Consider the following 22,749-nt stretch of genomic DNA (forward strand, 5'->3'; position numbering starts at 1 on the left):
TTGAACAAATAGAATTTATTAAATCCCTCTAAAAAAATGAATCCTACACAGGATTATTCTGAATCTCATCATCTTTGGTGGGAGGAATGGGTTGTTATGGATCTTGGGACCTTGGGGAGAAGAGAAAGAAAAAAGAAAAAAAAAAACAGAAAAAGCAAACTACCTAAAAGGAGGCATCATAGCTAGAAGAAAGCAAAGAGCCCTGGGCATTAAAAGGTGTGGGGTCTATACTCATCTCCAGATGAAGTAGAAAGCACTTTCCTTTCTACAAAACGATGAGGTAGGATTCAGTTTTCCATATACCTCTCTTTCTCTCTAATTCTAAAATATGCATCTCAAAATAAATCCAGAGACTTTGTTTCTCTTTCTGAGCCCGTGGAAAAATGGTATGTTAGAACTGCTGCGAATAACACAATCACGTTTTGTGTAAGCAAACTCAAAATTATTTCAGGCCAAACATTAAATCTATGGTCCTATTGAATATATGCTTCCTAGGTTTAAAAGCTGAGGTTGTTCTTCGGTGAAAATTCAATATTTTGAGACCCCTTTTTGTATATAACTCACAGAAAATAAAAATGCATTGATTTAATTCCTTCCTAAGACACATTTCTTAATCTGATGACAATAACAAAACCTCTTTCTACAGATGTCTCAGTCAAATCAAACAATATTCTATTGTTGTACATCTGAGTAAAAAGACTTATTTTTTCTTTTTTAATGAAAATTACAACTTTAGGTTATACTACAGAATAAAAATTGATTTAAAAAATTATAATCTAGAAGGACATATTCCAATAACTGTGTCCATTTTTCTGTTTATAAATTAAAAAGTTTTTTTTTTTTTTTACTGGCACTTTTTGAGTTTAGTCAAGGAGGTACAGTAAGCTGCCTTCATAAAGTTTCTCTAGCCAGAACCTACAGAAGGTAGGGAATGTACTGGCTTCTCTAAAGTATTCATATTAAAAGGAAACAGAATCACTCCATGAGATATAAACATACAGAAAAACAAAAAAGCCTAGAAGAAAGAATGTGAACATCAGCTAAGGCTTTAGGAGCAATCAGACTATTGCTTTCATACACCATCCCAGGTCACATCCCTCTGGGGTGACCCAGCTCCTCTCCATGAGAGAGCCCAGTTCACCTACAATGAAAGGCTTTCTGGTCTCAGTTAATAGTCATCATTATAAACATAACAATGGTAATAATAGTCATAGTGTACCTACTACATTCAGCAATTTGTAAAAGGCTTTTAATTATTTGGATGCTCTTAACCAAACTCTCCAGAAGCACATGATGTTCTAACTGGGAGCATTTTGACTGGCTTGACCAAAGATGATTTTTGTGAAAATATCAGGGGAACATCTTGACAGATGCACTCAATTTGCCAGTATTTTTGCAAGTACACTACCATTTTCCATGCAGCTGTACTTAAAGGTTATGACCAAGAAACCAAGTGTGATTTGTACTTTTCACATTTGTAGGGTTCCCGCTGGTGCCAACCACTATCCATGCTATTACCAGGGCCGTGTACTTCAATGACAAGTAAGTATTATGGTGATGTTTAAGTTAACATATTCATAAACAAAATGTATTTGTGTATTAATTGTCCCCTTGCCCTTTTTCAGCTGCTGGCTGAGTGTGGAAACCCATTTGCTTTACATAATCCATGGACCTGTCATGGCGGCGCTTGTGGTGAGAATTAGTTTTTTACTGCAATATTAGTAGTATTATCTCTTAGTTGAGATTTCTGCATATATAGTTCTATGTATCATAAGTTTTATAACTTCAAAATGAAGCTAATTTGACGGTATTCTATAGTTAAAAAAAGCAATTTGATTTTAGACTCTTCAAAAAAATGCCTTTACTTACGCATGGAGTGGTTATCTTGAGCTCATTTTCATTACAGACTCACACTATAATAGCAATGTAGCTCATATTTTAAGATTTTTATTACTATATTCTCCTAGGTAAAGGTGGGAGGCCAAGGGGCTGCAAGAAGCTTGTTTGTGTTATGAACATCTAGGATCTTTGAAAACTTTGACATTCCAGAGCTCTAAAAATCTTTGGTTCTGTGAACTTAAGGTCCAGAAATTCAAATATTCAACACAAGCTCAATTAGTGAGTTAGTAATAAATAGTGGACTCCCAGCCAAATGTCAGATTCTTACTGAGGATGCTACGGTTCTTACTTACCTAGGATTCAGTAGACTTGGCCTCATGTCTTAGCTCTATCATCTACCAGCTCTGAAAATTTAGGTAAATCAATTAACCTAAAAATGTCCCCTGATTTTTTTAAGGAAAAAGTTAGATTAAATAATCTTTCAGGTACTTTTGGGAGATAATCTCTAGCTCTAGGTCATTAAAACTTAGTACTGCTCCATATCTTTATCTGTTAAAAATAACAAAAACAATAATAGCTACTCATAAATTCATGATTATAAAATATCTCCTAATAAAATAATAAATGAAGTAAAGTGAAGTAAAAACTTTAGCAATTATTCTTGTATTTAAAATCCTAAAACACGTATTTCTTGCCTTAATTATCTAGAAATTTTTAAGGAAATGCAGATTCTAGGATCCAAATTATAAATGTGTATCTGAGATGAGTATATGCATACTTCCCTGTGAATGACCATAAATTAACAGAAATTGATATATTTGGAATTCTTATTAATTTCATGACTAAAGGAAATGCACATTAGTGCATTTCAAAACTAAAAAAAAAGATTCAGCAATTAACAAGGTGAATCATTTATACCTTAATTGTTGATTTTTCTCATTTTGAAAGAGCTGCCTGTGTAAATATGGGCACTTGATTTATGACAGCAGCACTTTTGGGCAGAGGAAGGAGATGGTCAATAAGATATACATACAGAAAAAATATCAAACGTGTATTTAGTAATTGCATATGTGTGGGGAAAAAGTAAATTCTGATTCCTTCCACATCCAGACACAAAAAAATGTGTTTTTAGTGAACTGTAGGTTTAAATGTGAAAGACAAAACAATAGAGGCCCCCCAAAAAACACACATTATGTGAGTATCTTCATGAGCTTCAGAAACAGAAAGATTTCTAAAGCAGGATACAAAAGGCACTTAAGGAAGAGATTGATAAGTCAACTACATTAACATGAAGACAACATTTAAAGACTGAAAAGACAAAACTTAGAGTCCGAGAAGGTATCTGCAATGTCCCAAATAAAGACTAATAAATTTATGAAAAAGTGTTCAGCTCGTGTATCATCAGGAAAATGCAGATTAAAACAAGAATGAGGTAATACTACACCCCTCCACCACCCCGCCATAGAAAGGCTCATATTAAAAAGAGTGTTCATACCAAGTGTTGGCAAGGGTGATGAGCAACTGGAACTGTTTTATATACTGCTGGAGGGAACATAAAATTAAACCATTTCTCTAGAGCCCTAGAAATGCTGAGCAAATTGTGCTACCTCTCAGGTAGACTCTCATGTTCTATGTAGGTAACATTTGTTGCTCACACTGGATAAACAAGAATTGAGAACAGTGCGCATTCTTAAGTGATACTTTTCTGTATGATTTGCTCATAACACCGTATATTTGCAGGTCAATTTCTTCTTTTTGCTCAACATTGTCCGGGTGCTTGTGACCAAAATGAGGGAAACCCATGAGGCGGAATCCCACATGTACCTGAAGGCTGTGAAGGCCACCATGATCCTTGTGCCCCTGCTGGGAATCCAGTTTGTCGTCTTTCCCTGGAGACCTTCCAACAAGATGCTTGGGAAGATATATGATTACGTGATGCACTCTCTGATTCATTTCCAGGTCAGGAAGCCAAAGGTGTATTTTCCAACTACTGTGCTTATTCAGCTAGCTGATTTTAACTCTAAAGCCCATGATCTTTTATTATTATTTTATTTGTTTATTTATTTATTTATTTATTATTTTATTTTATTTTATTTTTTTGAGACAGAGTCTCACTCTGTCCACCAGGCTGGAGCGCAGTGGCACGATCTCAACTCACTGCAACCTCCGTCTCCCGGGCTCAAGCAATTCTCCCGCCTTAGCCTCCTGAGTAGCTGGGATTACATGTGTGTGCTACCACGCCTGGCTAATTTGTGTATTTTTAGTAGACGGAGTTTCACCATGTTGGCCAGGCTGGTATCAAACTCCTGACCTCAGGTATTCTGCCCACCTTGGCCTGGGATTACAGGCGTGAGCCACTGCACACACCTGACAAGCCCATGATCTTCAATGTCTTAACATTTAAGCCTCCAATTCAATAAGCCCAGCCAAAATTCTGAAGGACACCAGTATTTTTGAGGCTCTTTGTTGCTGTTTCTTTCTGTGCCTGCTTTCCTGTCATTCCCAGGGCCCTCAGCTGGTCCCATCCAGGCATGTTCTCCTTGGTCATAGATACAGAAATTGTCAGATCTTCCTTTATAAATAAGTGCTGGCTCTGGGGTAATGAGGAATTTGCACAAGGCTGTCCGTGCCTCCTGCTCTATCACTCTCCATTTGTCAGGCGAATGTTAGGAATCCATTCATGACGGTTCAGTGCTATAAAGGGAAGTTGTATCCAGGCCTCTCCTCATGTAAGAGAGAATGCAGTGGGCTCTCAGAGGCTGTCCTGGGCTGTCCAGTGTCTGCCACACTGGATAGCAGAATGGCTGCCCTAGTTGCATTCACCTTTCCCCAGATCTAAAGCCCCATTGGAAGCATAACGCTGTATTTGGATAGCAAGATAGGATGTGGGAGTCCTCGGCAGGAGTAATTCTATCACAGACTCTTAGGCCAGAGTTTTGCTGTCTCTATTACAAATTTCAAAATAGTTTTATTTTCTATATTAGGCTTAATGTGAGGAGGAGGTCAAAATTAATAGGGCTAGAAAGAAAGTTTAGGGATCGTTTGAATAGTTCAAACTGTTCTTTTGGCCATAATCAAAACTTGGGCACAAGAAATCTTCAAGCAGTGACCAGGACTCAGGCAGTTTCTTAGTCCATGTCCTTATCTGAGTGATGAACTTGGCGGTGGGTACAGTATTGCACTAGTTCACCATGACAACATAGGACACAGACCCACAGCCACCCACTATGACACTTGTCCTTGTAAAAGATCCCTCTACTGAATTCTGCAAGGTCTCCATTTTTAAATTTTCTAAGTGTAGTTTTTTTTTCAAATTCACCATAATCAGCATATGCTGCTATAAATCTCCATGTTAAAGGGAGCAAAATATTAATTAGATTTACTAGAGCTGTCCTTTTAGCCAAACAATGGAATCCTAACAAGAAAAATATATTTCTAAGGGAATATTCTTGTAGTGCAGCACTGACTATGAATGGTAGATAATTATTTTTCTTGCTTTTTTTTTCTTCATCAGGCCTTCTCTGGGCAGTCTATTATATTGTTTACTAAACAACATAATGCACACAAAAATAACTTCAACTGTATTTTTCCTTCGCTTTTTAGGGCTTCTTTGTTGCGACCATCTACTGCTTCTGCAACAATGAGGTAAGCATGCATTTCATATAATACTATCACTTGTTTATGTAAAGGCAGCATTTTTTCCAAAGGGCCTCCGTACACATTTCATTTCATCTCACTTCTACAGTTGACCTCATAGGGTTTTGTGATTAGCAACATTATGTTTTCTCCACTACTCCAAGCTGAATCTTATCTATGGATGTGTAGTACAATGGCAAATATGATTCACACAGGCAGCTAATTTCCTTGGGTTGCATCTTGAACAGATCAGCACCCTCAGGAGCAATAGTGAAAGCTATTCTGGATGCCATTACAAAGAGAAGTCATATTCCTATTCCCTTTGGAAGACCCAAGCCTTCACTAGGGCAGAGACATCTCCATTTGGTTTGTAGTAGTTCCTCACCTTCTTTTCCAGTTGCTTGGTGCTAACACCCTACTACTTATTCAGTGTTTTGAAAATCACCCTGAAGTTAAGATTCAAAAAGGATTCTCAAATAATCTACAATGTGAATATTTAGATCAGTAAAATCTAGAGAGCCATATGGCTGATCCATTCTGTTCTCAGGGTGTTTTTAGCCAGAGTTACCCTTTCTTCCAACCAAATCTTGCCTGGGAGCCAAATCTATAAAACATAAAAGTGGAACTTCTATAGCTCCAGACATCCTTCCAAAGAACTTCCAGGGTTTTAGGGAACATGATTCAAAATCTTCCTCATTTTTCAGGGAAGAAATCTAAACTCCAGAAAGATCATGTGATTTACCCAATGTCACAAATGCACTTATGGTTATAACCCAGACTGGAACACAGATTTCCTGTTTTTCAATTAAATTGACTAACTCTCAATTAACTTATCTATATCTATAATTCCTTCCTGGAGCTATGTTAGTATGCTTTTTCTAGGACCACACAACTTTTAATGTCAAAGCATTTTTGAACATTTTAAATCAATTCCTAGTAAGAATAATTCCATACAGGGCAAATCACATTTTGCCAAGACGTCAATATATTACTTTCCTATTAGTAATTAGAAACATTTCTAACCATTGTCAGTTGATCATTTATTCTCTATCTTTTTTCTAAGTTAAATAATATGTAGTGAGTGCCTACAATATTTTGCTATTCTGTGACCTGTTCATACCCGTTTCCAACCCCAACATGACAAAGTTTTTATTGTTCCTATTCTCCATTTTAATTATTACATTTTATTCCTTCCTTTCTTCATCCATTCATCTACCAACTCATTCCTTCATTCAGCAAAAATACATTGTGCATTTACTATTGCTAAGGGCTAGACTAAGGGCCTAGAATAGAAATGAAAAGACATCCTTCCATTGCCCACTGTTAGAGTGGCAATATTTTTAGAATTTTAATATTTTTTAGAATGATAAAAAATAATAAATGAGTAGGGCATAAGTCACCCCATGTTTATATCAATTTCTGTGAATGTATATCCATGCCTTTTGGGTTGTTTCAGGTGGCATGCAAAATAAATTTTTTATCTAAAATAATATCAAAATAGAGCTAATATGAGAAATCAGGCTCAGTGGGGCATACCTGGAAAAACACAAGAGGATTGCATGCATTTGTAAAAATACCACAATATTTATTGTGTCTTATCTATGATACTGTCATTGGAAGTGTCAGACATAGAAAGCAAACCCAGGGGTACCCTAGCAATTGAATGTCTCGAGTTCATTTGAGTATATGTTATCTCTGATTTTGAAGTAAGGAAACCATTTCCATTTTCATTAAGGTCCCGTTACTGGGGGAAGGTACAAGTGTGACATTTCTAATAATATAGAATTGTGTACTGTGCCAAATGTAATATCACAGGCCCATGGATTTTTAGGCATCTGGGTCTCAGCTGGGCATTCTGCGAATGCATCACCTTACAATATTGAACACAGGCAGGGCACTCACACATGCGGGAAGTTATTTCCAGCTGCATCTAAGATAGGGCTGTGATGGGATGATGCCTGGCTGAATACTGAGTTTTAGCAGAAATCTAGGGGGCTAACTCAACGTAATAATGAGATCACATCACATTGTGTTATGTGCAATTTAATTTTGATTATGATTGGTATGTTATCAGTGAAATTATTATTTCATTTTTGAATTTTGATTCATTATTGTTATGTTATCAGTGAAATGATAATTATGAAAATGAATTATATAGAGGCAGTGGGTAGACTAGAAGCAGGAAAGGAACTTGAAGAATTAAAGTAATAGAAATCAGGAGGTGACCATGAGAGCATGCTTATGTATCAAGCATTTCCTACAATGACTCTTCCAAGTGAGTGGACATTGATTATCCAAACATATCAGTAAATTATTAGGTACCTAAGAGACCTGAAAAAGATGATTGCACCTATAAAAATGCACAATTTGTTTCCAAGAAGTAGCATAGAAAAGAAAGTTCTAACAACACACTAGATTTTCTCCCTTTTCTTGTGTCTTGCTATTCTCCGTACATCGTGGATAAAATAGTTTATAGATGGAAGTAGCATGATCAGAAACATCTCCATTTAACTGTCACAAATTGGAGTGTGCAAAAGCTAAAATTTTATGTCCTGTAGCTTATCTTGCTTTCAAGAGACTATTCCACCAACCTCTAGTGGTTTACAGCAGTGTTTTTATAGAAAATATTCAGTCAATTCAAAAAACCTTTGTCCAAAAGAGCAACTGGCTACCAAGTTATAATGCCAGCACCCACTGTTGAAGTTCACACTGGTTCCCCGCACTACTAAGCCCTCAAGAAGTCTTTTCACCTGTGGCCTCCTTGATGCAGCCACAGCCCTATTCTGATTCACAAATTCTTTCCGTCAAGCCGCCCGAGGAGCCTGGAACTCCAGCTCCTTTCTTCACACCACATAGAGCCTGTGAATCTGTCTTCAGCACATGCCATAGCCATTGCTGCTCCGCTGTTGGACATGGTGTCAGGGGCAAATGTGGAGTTTCTTTTCAGGGCTGGCTATTTTCAGGACTGTGCTCTCAAATCAAAAAGAAAAACTTGATATAATGGAGTGTTCCTAAGAAAGCAAAGTATCTCTTCCTTGATTTCTTCTGCCCATTTTCCCAGGTACTCCCACCACGAAGGGGAAATGCAAGGCCATTTGTGCGTCTTTCTCTCCTCTTCCTCTCAGGCCTCTTAGGGCTGTGCACTCACCACTTCCCCTTCCTGTCTGTGAGGGTCTCTACCTATATCATATTCTACATGTTCTCTACCCTGTAGCTTTTAGTAAAACACTATCTGCAGACCAGTAAGATTTTCACAACATATGCAAAGAGAAGTTTTTTCTGTTTAGAAATTCTCCCACTCAATAAAGTCTGATTTTCAATACAATGTCTTTCTAGAGACATAAGAAAGCCAGCTTTGAGACTCAGTCTCAAAGCTAAGCAATAATTTTATTTGTTCTAGACCAATATTCTCAAACTTGAGTGTACATCAGAATCACCTGGAAGATTTGTGAAACCGGGGATTGCTTGGCCCCAGCAGCAGTTTCCTATTCAGTAGGTCTGGGGTGGGGTTTGAGAATTTGCATTTCTAACCAAGTTCCCAGGTGATACTGATGCTGCTGACCCAGAGACTTCACTTTAAGAACCACTATTCTAGACACAATCATACTTGTTCTTCAAGCAGTGGATGACCTTGACTTAATGAACTGGGGAGATGTGGGAAATTTTATTTAAGAAAATTAAGAAATACAATGGTTAAATGTTTTCAAAACGTTTAACTTTATTATAAATGATACTTACGTATTGTTATCCTTTAGAGCAAGGAACCTTCCCCAAATACAAGAAAAGAGATAATGAATGGGAATCAGAAAGCTCTGATTCTATAATCAAGTACTCAATTAACTCAAATTATAGAGCATATAAATTTTGTAAGATAAAATCAGAGACCAGTAGAGATATTGCTGCTATGGCCTCCAAAAGACTGAAAAGAATGTTGGCAACAACTTTGTAAATAATATTCACAAGTATCCCTTAGCATCTAATTAATAGGGCTTAATAGGAATCTAGCTTTCAGAAGTTGTATAAAACCACCTAGGCCAGGCATGGTGGCTCACGCCTGTAATCCCAGCACTTTGGGAGGCCAAGGCGGCTGGATCACAAGGTCAGGAGATTGAGACCATCCTGGCTAACACAGTGAAGCCCCATATCTACTAAAAATACAAAAAAAATTAGCTGGGCTTGGTGGTAGACCCTTGTAGTTCCAGCTACTTGGGAGGCTGAGGCAGGAGAATGGGGTGAACCCGGGAGGTGGAGCTTGCAGTAAGCCAAGATTGCGCCACTGCACTCCAGCCTGCGAGACAGAGCGAGAGAGACTCCATCTCAAAACAAACAAACAAAAAAAACAAAACAAAAAACCATCTAAAGTGTGCAATTACTTTGTAACTTCCAGAGAATTTAAAGTGTTTTTTTAATCATGATTTTAAATCTTTTTTTTTCTTTTATTATTATTATTATTATTATTATTATTATTATACTTTAGGTTTTATGGTACATGTGCGCAATGTGCAGGTAAGTTACATATGTATACATGTGCCATGCTGGTGCGCTGCACCCACCAACTCGTCATCTAGCATTAGGTATATCTCCCAATGCTTAAGCTCAGGTTGCAGCAGGTCTGTTAGATTGTGGTGACAGTGTGAAGGAGTAGGCGTTACAATCTTTGCATTCATTGGATCAAAACTCCAGAGGAAAACTTCACCTTCTATTCCGCAGTACATAACTATAGTAGGTACTCAGAATGAACTCAGAAAAAAAAGGTGAAACACAAAAACATTCAAATCCAACCATGAAGACTCTAACCTTATTTTGTTTTGTACAAATGTAGGAACTGAAGCCTAAATATACCAAGTTTACAAAGCTTATTAATAGAGCCAGGTATAATAGTTGAGTCTTCAAACTGTAAGGCCAGGGCTGTATTTTTTTAAGTTGGCAATACATAAATGGATATAATCAGGAAAAAATGTAAAGTGAATAGTGTGTATTGCTTTTTTAGTGAGTGACGAATTTATATAATTCAAATCTTTTTGTTGTTACATTTATCCCACTTACAACTGATAACATTTCTTTTATTTTCAGGAGCAACAAAACTCTCCTTATTTTGTTTTGTTTTGTTTTTCAGATTAAATGCCCTTATTCTTGTCATCAGAGCAGCATCAGACTCAACCTGTGATATTGTAGGAGATAATTGCCTTTATTAGTCTATAATTTTTTAAGTGTCTTTTATATGCTGCTAAGGGCCTGTTATTATATGAATAGTTTACAAATCAAAGCAGATTGCCATGTCCACACAAAAGGATGGGTTATGATTTTGGACGCAATTAGAGAAGGCCGTGAACCTTTCTGTAATAATAACTTTAAAAAATTAAAATAGAAATCAAACCATTTGGCCCCATGCTGGGCTGTGTACTTTATTAATATAAATGGATACTCTGATGGGAGTTATTTTAAAAGGACAGGTGAGAAATAAAAGACCTCTTTTTCATGCTGCATACTTTTGCAAACTAACTCTAAACTCATAACTGCCTGCTTGGATACTTGTAAATATCTGTGTAAGTTTCAGCTACAAGGATAATCTTGGTATTTAAGAGATGCTGAATCCGTGGAAATTATCAGCTTTTTTTTTTTTTTTTTTTTTTTTTGAGACGGAGACTTGCTCTGTCCCCCAGGCTGGAGTGCAGTGGCATGATCTCGGCTCACTGCAAGCTCCACCTCCCAGGTTCACGCCATTCTCCTGCCTCAGCCTCCTGAGTAGCTGGGACTACAGGTGGCGGCTAATTTTTAGTATTTTTAGTAGAGACAGGATTTCACCATGTTAGCCAGGATGGTCTCGATCTCCTGACCTTGTGATCTTCCTGCCTCGGCCTCCCAAGGTGCTGGGATTACAGGCATGAGCCACCACGACCGGCCTATCAGCTTCCTTTGACTGGAGACATTGCTTCTCCAAAAGTGTGCTGAACCTGTATATTTCCCAGTTTCTCAATGGGGCATTTGATGGTTCCTAGATTATAACCCTGGCATTTAAAGCACGGTAATAGTACCACCCAAATAAAGCCAGGCTCTGCTTGGTACTGTGGCTTTGCCACATTCTAGCTATATGATTTTGGACACATTGCATAACCTCAGTGCCCCATCCGTAAAGTGAAGATAGTAGTGCCCTTCCCATAGGGCTGTTGTGAGGATTAAATAAGTTAATACAAATCACATACTTATGATATGGTACGTAGTAAATACTCAATAAACAGCTGAAACTTGTTATTCTATCTTTTGTTCTTGTGTGACTTTTTTCAATACAACTTTCAGCTGCATGGTCCACCTTGTTCCTTAGCACTTAAAGTTTTTGTCTTTGTCTGTTTTAAATCACTTTACATATAAAGTACCCTGCATGCAAGCACTCATTAACCCCAAAACAAAATAAAACAAAGCTCAGGATGTGTTGCCTGTGTAATCTGAAAAGTCTAATATTCCAAATTATCAGATTGCTAAATAATTCTGATTGCCATTTGTCACTTCGAACCTTACAGTTGCTGTGCTGTGTGAAGATAAACTACCCCCTTTAGTTGCTTTTTGAGGAATCATTTGACTTTGTCTTTCCCTGAGTAAAATCTTTAAAAATATATGAACAATACTAATTATTCTCAGAGGAGATTATTACTCTACTAGATACAGAAAAAAAAGTATGTTTGCCACAGAACCATTCAGCCTTATATATACATATAGTTTTATAACATTAATCAGTTTTGCTGTCATTTTTCTCATCTTTCAGATTTGTACAAATGTAAAGTAGATAAAATGATTCTCCATGGTCAAGTAGTTACATGATTTATTTCACATTATATATTCCCCAGGTTCTCTCTCATGTGTTTAGCTGTCATATGTGAGTTTGGCAGCAGAATGAACTAAGGATGTATAATAAATTGATGCAAATATTTTTATGTAAGCTTGTCATATGTATTGAGCAATAGAAACTCAGAAATACAGAATAGAGATTATTGCAATAATCTCTTTTTTAGTTTTGTTCAGCTATAGAGAAAAGCAAGAAGTTTGGAGACAACAGGAAGGAGGAACTTAACTACTAAATTGAATTCGGTTCTATAAAAAGCAGAGCTAGACAAGCAAATTCACTGTCTGTGGTACTGTTTTCAGTTGTGGTTATTGTAGTTTTCATATTTAGAGCTTTCTGATGTTAGCATCTTTGCCTTTTGTTTTCAATATATAATTTATCGTATTTATAAAACAAGCCTGGCAAGTTTGTTTACATTTTAGAAGTCTTTCAAAAGAAAGAGAAATAAAATATTATTCTTAAAAAGTTGTCATGGTATTAACCAGAGATGTATCTGGCATACCCCATCTCAAGTCATGTCGGACAAGGAAAAGTTCACTGTACGAGGCCATTATCATAAAATCCAGAACTGTGCTATGGTTTACATATATATTTTTCATGTGCACACTGAAATTAAAAACCTCTGCCTTATCAGGGATGGTAGCATATGAAAAGTTTTGTCAACCTTTCTCCCTATTATGACATGTATACCACATTACCTGTGAAACCAAATCAACTTTTATTCATTGGATATGAAAGCTAAAGAAACCTTTTCTTAAAACTAGCAAACAACCTTGCCAGGGGTAATTTAAGCAAGTAACTCAGTTCTTCCATTTGCAAATTCTTCTTCCAAGTTGGTATATTCTGTGGCCACAGCATACACAGCCCAGCCCTTTAGATCAGAATTACAATTTAACTTTCTTTAAATCTGATAAGCTCTAAGAATGATGTTCATACACTTTGCATGGATCATTTCTGACTATCATATAAAAACAAGGCTCCTTTTTCTCTTCCAGGTCCAAACCACTGTGAAGCGCCAATGGGCCCAATTCAAAATTCAATGGAACCAGCGTTGGGGGAGGCGCCCCTCCAACCGCTCGGCTCGCGCTGCAGCTGCTGCTGCGGAGGCTGGCGACATCCCGATTTACATCTGCCATCAGGAGCCGAGGAATGAACCAGCCAACAACCAAGGCGAGGAGAGTGCTGAGATCATCCCTTTGAATATCATAGAGCAAGAGTCATCTGCTTGAATGTGAAGCAAACACAGCATCGTGATCACTGAGCCATCATTTCCTGGGAGAAAGACCATGCATTTAAAGTGTTCTCCATCCTCCCAGGAACCGAACATATCATTTGTGCAGAATTATTCAGTGAATTTGTCCATTGTAAATCTGAAGAAAGTTATTCTTGGTACTATTGCTTTGGGAGACAGTCTAGGAATGGAGCCTCCCACTGCAACTTGTGAACTCCATCATTCATCCAGGACTGAGATGCAAATGTCACAGTAATGCAAGCAAAGTATCAAAGAAAAACAATGAAATTGACCTAGTTCAGATACAGGGTGCTCCTTGTCAATACTGAGCCATTTATACCTTTGAAAAATTAAAATCACTGTCAATATGTTTATTTTTAACTCTGGATTTTGAATTAGAATATTTCTGTATTTGGCTATGGATCTGATTTTTAATTTTTTTAATTTCAGTCAATTCTGATGTTACTGAGATGTTTTACCAACCTTACAATGTAAACCACATGAACTACGTGACCTCTGCAAGACAAAGCGGCTTTCTAATAGAGAGATGAGTAAATATGTGAAGAAAAAGACCTGCATTTGGCAGGAAGATGTGTGCTTTGAATGCAAAAGAAATTTAGAGTCAATTTGCTGAAAACATTACATGTTCAGCTTGGTTTTGGACAAGCTTGTCCATTGGGCAGGACCTAGCTGTTGTAAAGAATTGGTCTTAATATTGAATGTATTTTGGTTGCTGACGTTTATAAACTGAGAGGTCACAAAGAATCTATCACTAAAAATTTTTACAAAACTGCCAAAAATATAATTCTTAGTGGAAGACAATACTCCCTTTAAAGAGAGTTTGCCACTTCCCTAAACTCCAGGATTTATAAAGCAAATTACTCCAAGGTTTATAAAGCAGATTACCTCTTGCCCTTGGGTGCTATCTAGCAGTAAAAGATAAATTTGTTGAATATTGGTAATTAAAAGACTCCACATAAGTCCATTAACTGCTTTCCACCCAGCTTCAAAGCTTAAAAAGATTTGTCTTTTCCAGGAAGATCCAGGAGGGCTAATTAGATATCAGTTTGTGGTTGACCTCTTGTTTCTTGTTATTACCAAAACAGGAGGGGAAAAAATTAACTGCTCCAAATTTAACCATAAATCAATTCATGTTTAACATTTCCCATTAAAATCCAGTATTATATTCTCATATCTCTCTTTACTTCCCAGTATAAGATTTTTGAAAATCCTGAATAAACCAGTATCATTACTGGCACCTGAAATTAATTTGTGAATTTGCAACAGTAATCAGAGTTACCATTATTTAATTTGTATACTAAATGAGGAGATACATTGAAACCCTCCAAATCTCCAGTCTCATTTATGTCATATTTTGCCACTGCCTTTCAGAAGTGATTTAGTTGTGGAAAGATAATAAATTGATTTGTTATGGTTACATATTTAGTGCACCCAGAGAAAATTATATTTCTACAGAGAAAATGAATTTGGGATACTAAAGTAGTTTAAGTCTCCTTTACTGAATGTAAGGGGGGGACTGAAAAGAAGGTATTTTTCCAATCACAGTGTTATGTAGTATTGTTCTATTTTTGTTTACAAACATGGAAAACAGAGTATTTCTGTCAGCTGTGGTACAAATGTGATAATATATTGCTAAAATATTTTAGATGTTATGCTAATATAGTAGTGGCTGAAGAAAACAAAATAGCTTATTATAGAATTGCACATAGTTCTGCCCAGATTGTGTGAAATGCTTATGCCTGTGTATATGTATAAATTAATACAGAGTATGTTAAAAGCAAAAAGATGTATATTTGCATATTTTTCTAAAGAAATATATTATTCATCTTTTCATTCATTCATCTCGTCTCCTGCTCATTCCATGCTGTTTTTCATTTCAGCCATGGGCTGCTACCATCCCATCTCGTTTGCACTGTAGGAGTGGGAAAGATAATCTAAAAGCATAGGTTAGAAACAATACACAAAAATATCAAGGTTATTATCTTTATTAGTACAAACATCTTTAGTCTCAATTTGATTGTAAATTCAGTGACACTGTTCTCATGCACTTGATAACACAAAACCACACACAAGTGTCAATCAATATTGTATAGGTTTAGGAAGCACAGCAAAGAAATCAAGTGTAAGAAAGTATTATATCCTTTTATTGTTCTTGTTTTTTTATTTATTATTCTGGGACCAGACTTGACCTGTCCAATATCACATCAGATCCTTAGAATTGTTACAATCATTGGCTTTTAATATAGTTTGGGAGAGAGACTAAGGCTAGATGAAAGGCAACCAATTAACTATCATTAGAATGCATAAAGGCCACCATTGGAAGGATTTTCAGATCTGGAAAGCATGAAATGGAAAAAATGAGGATTAAATGAGAACTCTGATGGACTAAAATGGGGAAGAGGAGCAATTTGTAGATTCTTCTCATTATGTGAGAACATCCAAAATTGTGGCCTCATGAGATGTGGGAAACTTCTTCCGAAAGGATATGTAAGGATTACATCTTTCTCTTACATTCCAGGGGGGAATACAAATAGATATTATTATCATTGTGATCTTGAGGAACAAAAACAATTTTGCATCATACCATAAAACATGATTCCTCAAGAGATAAGTTTGTACTCAGACGGTCAGCTCTCCTTTTGCTTTGACTCCTATTTTTTGATCCAAAACAGGCCTTTAGGTGCAAATGAATATTACAGTTACTGCAGGGGAAAATGTTGGAAAAAAACATGACAAAAATGCTATCATCCTTGAGCTACAATCATTCTGATTCATTACTTCGTTCATTAGACATCGATTCAACAGATGTTTCATATGCCTCCCATCCTGCTATATAACAAATATTTATTAATGGTAGTTATCAAGGCAAACCTTCTTTACAGTAGGGACTGCTTCTTTTTGGTGCAGGGGTAAAAATCAAAACCTGCTAAGTGAACCATTACCCTAAAACCATAACCACTGATATCTTGAGGGTGGAAGAGCAAAGTGACACATGTGGCTGGAGGTGGTAGCTGAGTGTGATCTTCCCTCCTCATTAACACTGGACATAAGAGCTCTAGTTGTAAGAAACATTCTCAGAACATCTCAGGACAAAGTCTCAAGCAGGACTCACTTTCTTGACAACAAGGTCTACAATGGTGGTTCTTTCATGGTTAGATTACAGCTTAACTAGTTATCGCAGGAGTTAACACTTTGGGGTTTAAAATTAAATTATTTATGAAGAGGGTAGATCAGAATCCATATTAGAAGAGCAATCAAGTTAAAGCAGGAAATTCTATTTGCTATTTTGACAGAGTAAACAAGATGACATTCCTAACTTAAGCTTATGAAAGTTGATTTACTGAACTAATAACTCATATCAAGCAGGAGGTTACAGGAAACAATAACTGGAAACATGCAGAAAAGGATGATAATATGTGCATGTGAGGGCAAAGGAAGATAGAGAAGCAACATTTGCAAATTAAGAACTAACTATTTCTGATTTTTTTTCTTCTGGACATGAAATTAACATTTTTTAATATCTCTGAATAATATGAAGCATTGAAGGAGAGAAAACGCAGTCACTGAAACTGTAACCAAAAAAGAACAGGAAGATTTTCTAATATCATATCTTCCTCCATTCAGATTAGCAAGCATCTCTGACAATTTTCAGAGATTTTCCAGTATCTGAAGCATTGGTCAGCCAGTCTCTTAAATCACTGATCAATGCCCATTTTCCATTTACAGAAATTCAATGCCTTCTATCTAGCTTTCCCAGAAATTCTTCCACTGAGACACAAGCTGTGCCATCCCTCTTCACCTATTGACCAGCAATGTCACCTCATGTCACTATAGTCTCTTTTACTTAAGAGACCTGTTATTTTAATTTGGAAAATTTTGCCTCCAATAAAATCTCAGTCTTGCAGGTGAAGTGCCTAATAGAAATTCAATACAACTAGTTGAAATGTCTTTAATGAAAAAAAAATCAGAAAAGATTGAGAAATCTGTCTCCATCCAAACCTGCCAGACTGGCTGATTAAAGCTAGCACACTGGTCTCTCATACAGAGGTCATACAACTAAACATAGAACCAGCTGTAAACTCCCGAAATCTCTGCACAGCAGAATCGGTGGCTAGTCTCTGTGCAGCAAGCATTTCTCAGGATGTAGTCCCTTCTTCACTGCACTCATGCATTGCAGCTTCTGTATGCTCTCATCAGGAGAGGAATATTGTGAGCTTAAAGATGTTGAGAGATAATTTAAGAAGAAAGAGAGAGAGATAAACACTAATCATTAAAACACTGTACTCAATGTAATAGACCAATAGACATTAGCTCACCTACTCTTTATAACATTATGAATCCTCTCTTTATGCCCATTTTAGTGATGAGAAAATTACATGGAAGAGAAATTGAATAAATTGCCTACCACAATCACACAGTTAGTAAGTAGCTGAGCTAGGATTTGAATCAAGAATACCCAATGCCTCTGCTTTTTAAATTGCCATCTTGGTGGTCCTACTATACCAGCCAGCCTCTCACGGGTAAGGCTGTTCACGTTTTTTAGCTCTAAAAAATATTACATAGTAAGTTCCCATAGGTTAAGAGAAGAGAGATAATTCACAGCATGTATCTTTTTGGTCCAAAATTAACTTAATTGAATGTCCATAGATTCCTTCAACCAAAAGGGGTCTTCAGATGAAATTTATTTTTCTGTAGTTTCAAGGGTTTCTTTCCATAGTGGTGATTTCTATTTTTAGCCAGAGAGTTTTTCAAACACAACACTAGTTTGCAGTTTCTTCACTTTGAATGTCGTCTTTGTGCAGATATTTGAGAGACAAAACATGTTTTGGGAAAGTTTCCATGGTTTCTCAATGGACACACCAGTCCTAATTTCAGGCCTGCAAAAAAGCTACATATAAGTAGTCATGGCTACACTTAATACTGTTGCTAGCAGGATTTCCACTTATTAGTTTCGAGAATTGTGGTCTGAATAAGTAGGATGATGAACATTATGAATATCATTCACCCATTCAACTATGCACCAGATGATGAAAAAGGTAGACAGTCAAGAAAGAAGAGACACTGAGGAACATAAGGGACAGCCAAGACAGCAAACTGATTAGAGTGCTAGTTCCCTCTCTGGATACCAACCTTGGACAAACTATAGAAGCAGAGAGGACACATGCATGTCAATAATTAGTAATTAATTTAAAAAGAAACAAGAGAAAAAAAGGAAGCCAGTGGGACCACTGGTTATAAAAATGCAATACCTGAAGTAACACTATACAGAATAGTTGAAATAAGTAACACGTGATAATTTAGACACCGCTTAAAAATTAATTAGTGAGTTAAAAACTAGATTGGAAATCTCAGAGGAAACAGGAAAGAATAAAGACATAGAAAGCAGAAAAGAAAGACCAACAGCTATAGAAATGGAATTGCCAATATCAACAGTAGGAGTACCAGAAAGACACAAAAAAATGAAAATGGAGGAGGGGACATATTCACAGAAATATGTTTTAAAACTCTGTATGGTTAAAGACAAAAGACCTCAACTAGCAATAACTCCAAAATGGCCAAATAAATGCCCCAAGCTAAAATTTTGTTAATGTTGACAAGATTAGGGCAAGAAGAAATCGTGACCTGAGAGAAGGATAAAGATTTTTTTTAGGAGAAAGACAGAGATTTGGTAATTAAAAAGCAATATGGGTAAGTTAATGACTATGGGTCTTAAGATGTGTGAAATAAGTCTTCATATAACATTTATAATAAGGTGATCATAGTCGGCAATTAGAAACAGATTCTCTTAATAGAAAAAAAAACAGACAACAAGAGATGCACATAAGACACAAAGCACAACAGGCAATAAGAGATATACATAAGACAAAAAGAAAACAAAAGATTAAAAATGAATGGGAAAAGCTATGCTGGGGAAATATGAACCAAAATAAATTGGAAGTTCTCTCTTAATATCTGACTAAATAGAATTTTTTTGTTGTTGAGATGGAGTTTCACTCTTATTGCCCAGGCTAGAGTGCATTGGCACGATTTCGGCTCACGGCAACCTCCACCTCCTGGTTCAAGCGATTCTCCTGCCTCAACCTCCTGAGTAGCTGGGATTACAGGCATGCACCACCACACCTGGCTAATTTTTTTGTGTTTTTAGTAGAGATGGGGGTTTCTCCATGTTGGTCAGGCTGGTCTCGAACTCCCGACCTCAGGTGATCCACCCTCCTTGAGCTCCCAAAGTGCTGGAATTACAGGAGTGAGCCACCGCGCCTGGCCCTAAATAGAATTTAAGACAAAAAAAATCATAAAGAGTAGCATATTGATACATTCAGACTGCTGTAACAACATACCTTAGACTGGGTAATTTAGACAGAAGTTGATTGCCCACCATTCCAGAGGCTGGCGTGTCCAAGACAAAGACACCAGCAGATTTGGTGTCTGGTGAGGGCCTGTTCCTCAAAGAAGGTATCTTCTATTTGTCTTCCCATGGTGGAAGAAGGTAAGGGAGCTTTGTCAGGTCTAGTTATTTGTTTATTTATTTATTTATTTATTGAGATGAAGTCTTGCTGTGTTTCCCAGGCTGGAGTGCAGTGGTGTGACCTCGGCTCCTGCAACCTCCGCCTCCTGGTTTCAAGTGATTCTCCTGCTGCAGCCTCCTGAGTAGCTGGGATCTCAGGCCTCTTTTATAAGAGCACTAATTCCATTCATGAGGGAGGCACACTCATGACTTAATCACTCCCCGAAAGGCCCCACCTCTTAATACTGTCACATTGGGGATTAAGTTTTAACATATGAATTTTCAGAGAACACAAACATTCAGACCCTACAGATGATTTATCAGTTGTAATTGAGGACTTTAACACATATGCTAGATCAAACAAATAAAATATTAGCAGTATGGTAAAATACCTGAAAAATACAACTATCAATCTCAAGCAATTAAAAATATACCAAACACTATACTCAACAAACAGGAAACATGCTTTCTTTTAAATATAGACAGAATGTTTACTAAACAGCCATATTTAAGATCCTAAAGACAACCTCCATTAATTCTAAAGAATTAATACCAGTCTATCATTGTTGGACATTTGGGTTGGTTCCAAGTCTTTGCTATTGTGAATAGTGCCACAATAAACATAAAATTAAAAAAAAAGAAAAGAATTAATACCATGCCGAAGATCTCTGATCATAATGCAAAAAAAAATAGAAATTAATAGCAAAATTGTAGCCTAAGCAATCCGATGTTGGAGGCAATAAACATATCTAAATAATCCTTGCTTTTAAAAGGATAGTAAGAATTAGAGAATCGTACCAATCTTATATCAGCAACATATTAGTTTTACCTACAATTGTCCCTGGCTGTCCACCAGGAGATTAGTTCTAGAACCCCTCCCCCGTACCAAAATCCAAGGATGCTAAAGTTACTTATATAAAATGGTGTTGTATTTGCATACAATCTACATACATCATTTCATATACTTTAAATTATCTCTAGATTACTTATAATACCTAATACAGTGTAAATAATATGTAGTTATTATAATGTAATTTTCATTTCTATTTTTTCAATCATATTGTTAATTGTACTGTCTTTTAAACATAGTTTTTATCCATAGTTGGTTCAATCTGCAGGTGTGGAATTCACAACTATGGAGGGCCAACTGTATTAATACTACTTCAATAAAGAAACCACTATGTCTCTAAATTTATGGAACATGCCTAGAGCAGTTCCTAGAAGGAAGCTTAAACTTTAGATACCTTTAAGAAGAAATCAGAAAGTGAGCAACAGAGTAAAAGCAAAAACACAAGAAGGGCAATGTCATATGAGACATTACTTTCATGTAACAATAACCTCCAAGTATATTTTCAAGCAAGCTATCCTAGAAAGGCTCACAGACTAAATTAAGATGCTCAAATCATGCAGCTTACTTAAGCAATTGAAAACACTTAGTGGGAAGCTTTGGGAAGGAGATGAGGTAGGTTAGCACACTTAGGATAGAGTGTTAGCATGATGGTATAGCCACAGTACGTGAATCGTTGAGTACAGTGTTCACATGTCCTCTCTAATCACATATTCCCTGCTGAAGATGTGGATGTGAGAAACCAGAGTTGAAGTTTGAGCAATGGGATACAGGGTATGAAAGGTGACTAGAGCCAAAATATGGTACTTACTCTATCAAGGAGTTGCAGGGACAAGTACTTGTGGCTACTGTTGAGCTTTCTAATTATTATCAACTATGGGTTTTATCTGCACTTCTTGGGCAGAGGACACAAGAAGTAGAACAGGCGTCACCAGGGGTAGAAAATTTAAGTCTATGTTGAACACACATCTGCTCTATTCAACTCATTCTATGTCTAATATATCTCACAGTTTACTAACTACCTGTTATTCATACTTCTTTTTCACTTTCCACGTTCTATAGCAGAATCAAATGTTCTAAAATAACTCATCAAACACATGTCACAAAGGGACAAGTGTTTCAAATAGAAATCAGTGAAATAAGGAATGAGAGAGAGAAAGAGCAAGAGAGAAAACCAACAAAACCAAAACTAACAGAATTAACCATATTAGTTAAAACTAACCTGACCCTGAGGCACCATTCTATAATTCTTAATATTCTTTAAAAAGTAAGAGTTATTTAGAAACATTTCTTGTTTCCAACATAAGATTGTTTAACAGCAATGTCAATTTGGTATCTGAAAATATAGTATTATAAAAAAGGTCTCTAGTGAGACTGATCAAAGTACAAAGAGACTTCTTATTTCAAATATATATAATAAAAGGGTGGATAATAAAGGTATCACAGAGATTATAAAAACAGTAATATAATTATGGCATTCACATATAGATATTCAGTATGCAAGCATACATTAATAAATTTGAAAACTTAGATGAAACAAATTTCTAAAGATATCTATATATGAAAAAAATAGGCACAAAAAGAGAACTTGAGTAAAATATGTAGTCAAAAACTACAGCCTGAGATCATTTTTCAGTTAAGTTCTATGAAATGTATTGAGGAAGTATTAATTTTTATCTTAAAATAATTTTCAGATATATAAGATTTTCCAGAATATATAATGAAGGTGGAAATACAAATCAGGGAAAAATAATGAGTTACTTAATAGATGATGTTGGAGAAACAGGCTCACAACATGGAGAAAAATAAAACTGAACTCCGAAAAATCTCAC

The 22,749-nt window shown here is 36.4% G+C and overlaps 1 protein-coding gene across 2 annotated transcripts in view; it reads left to right on the forward strand.

Moving 5' to 3' along the window:
- CALCR (calcitonin receptor) overlaps positions 1-15,402 on the forward strand; it is a 152,996-nt gene extending 137,594 nt beyond the window's left edge. The window contains exons 12-16 of one of the 2 annotated variants that reach the window (XM_054495353.1): positions 1,482-1,542; positions 1,626-1,692; positions 3,580-3,798; positions 5,443-5,484; positions 13,309-15,402. In XM_054495353.1, coding sequence (XP_054351328.1) covers positions 1,482-1,542; positions 1,626-1,692; positions 3,580-3,798; positions 5,443-5,484; positions 13,309-13,542 — 623 coding nt within the window. In that variant the 3' untranslated portion in view covers positions 13,543-15,402. The remainder of the gene's footprint in view (positions 1-1,481; positions 1,543-1,625; positions 1,693-3,579; positions 3,799-5,442; positions 5,485-13,308) is intronic. The other variant, XM_054495354.2, reaches the window with a different exon arrangement.
- Positions 15,403-22,749: the final 7,347 nt, after the last annotated feature.

Source organism: Pongo pygmaeus, chromosome 6 (assembly GCF_028885625.2).
Source record: "Pongo pygmaeus isolate AG05252 chromosome 6, NHGRI_mPonPyg2-v2.0_pri, whole genome shotgun sequence".
Lineage (NCBI taxonomy): Eukaryota > Metazoa > Chordata > Mammalia > Primates > Hominidae > Pongo > Pongo pygmaeus.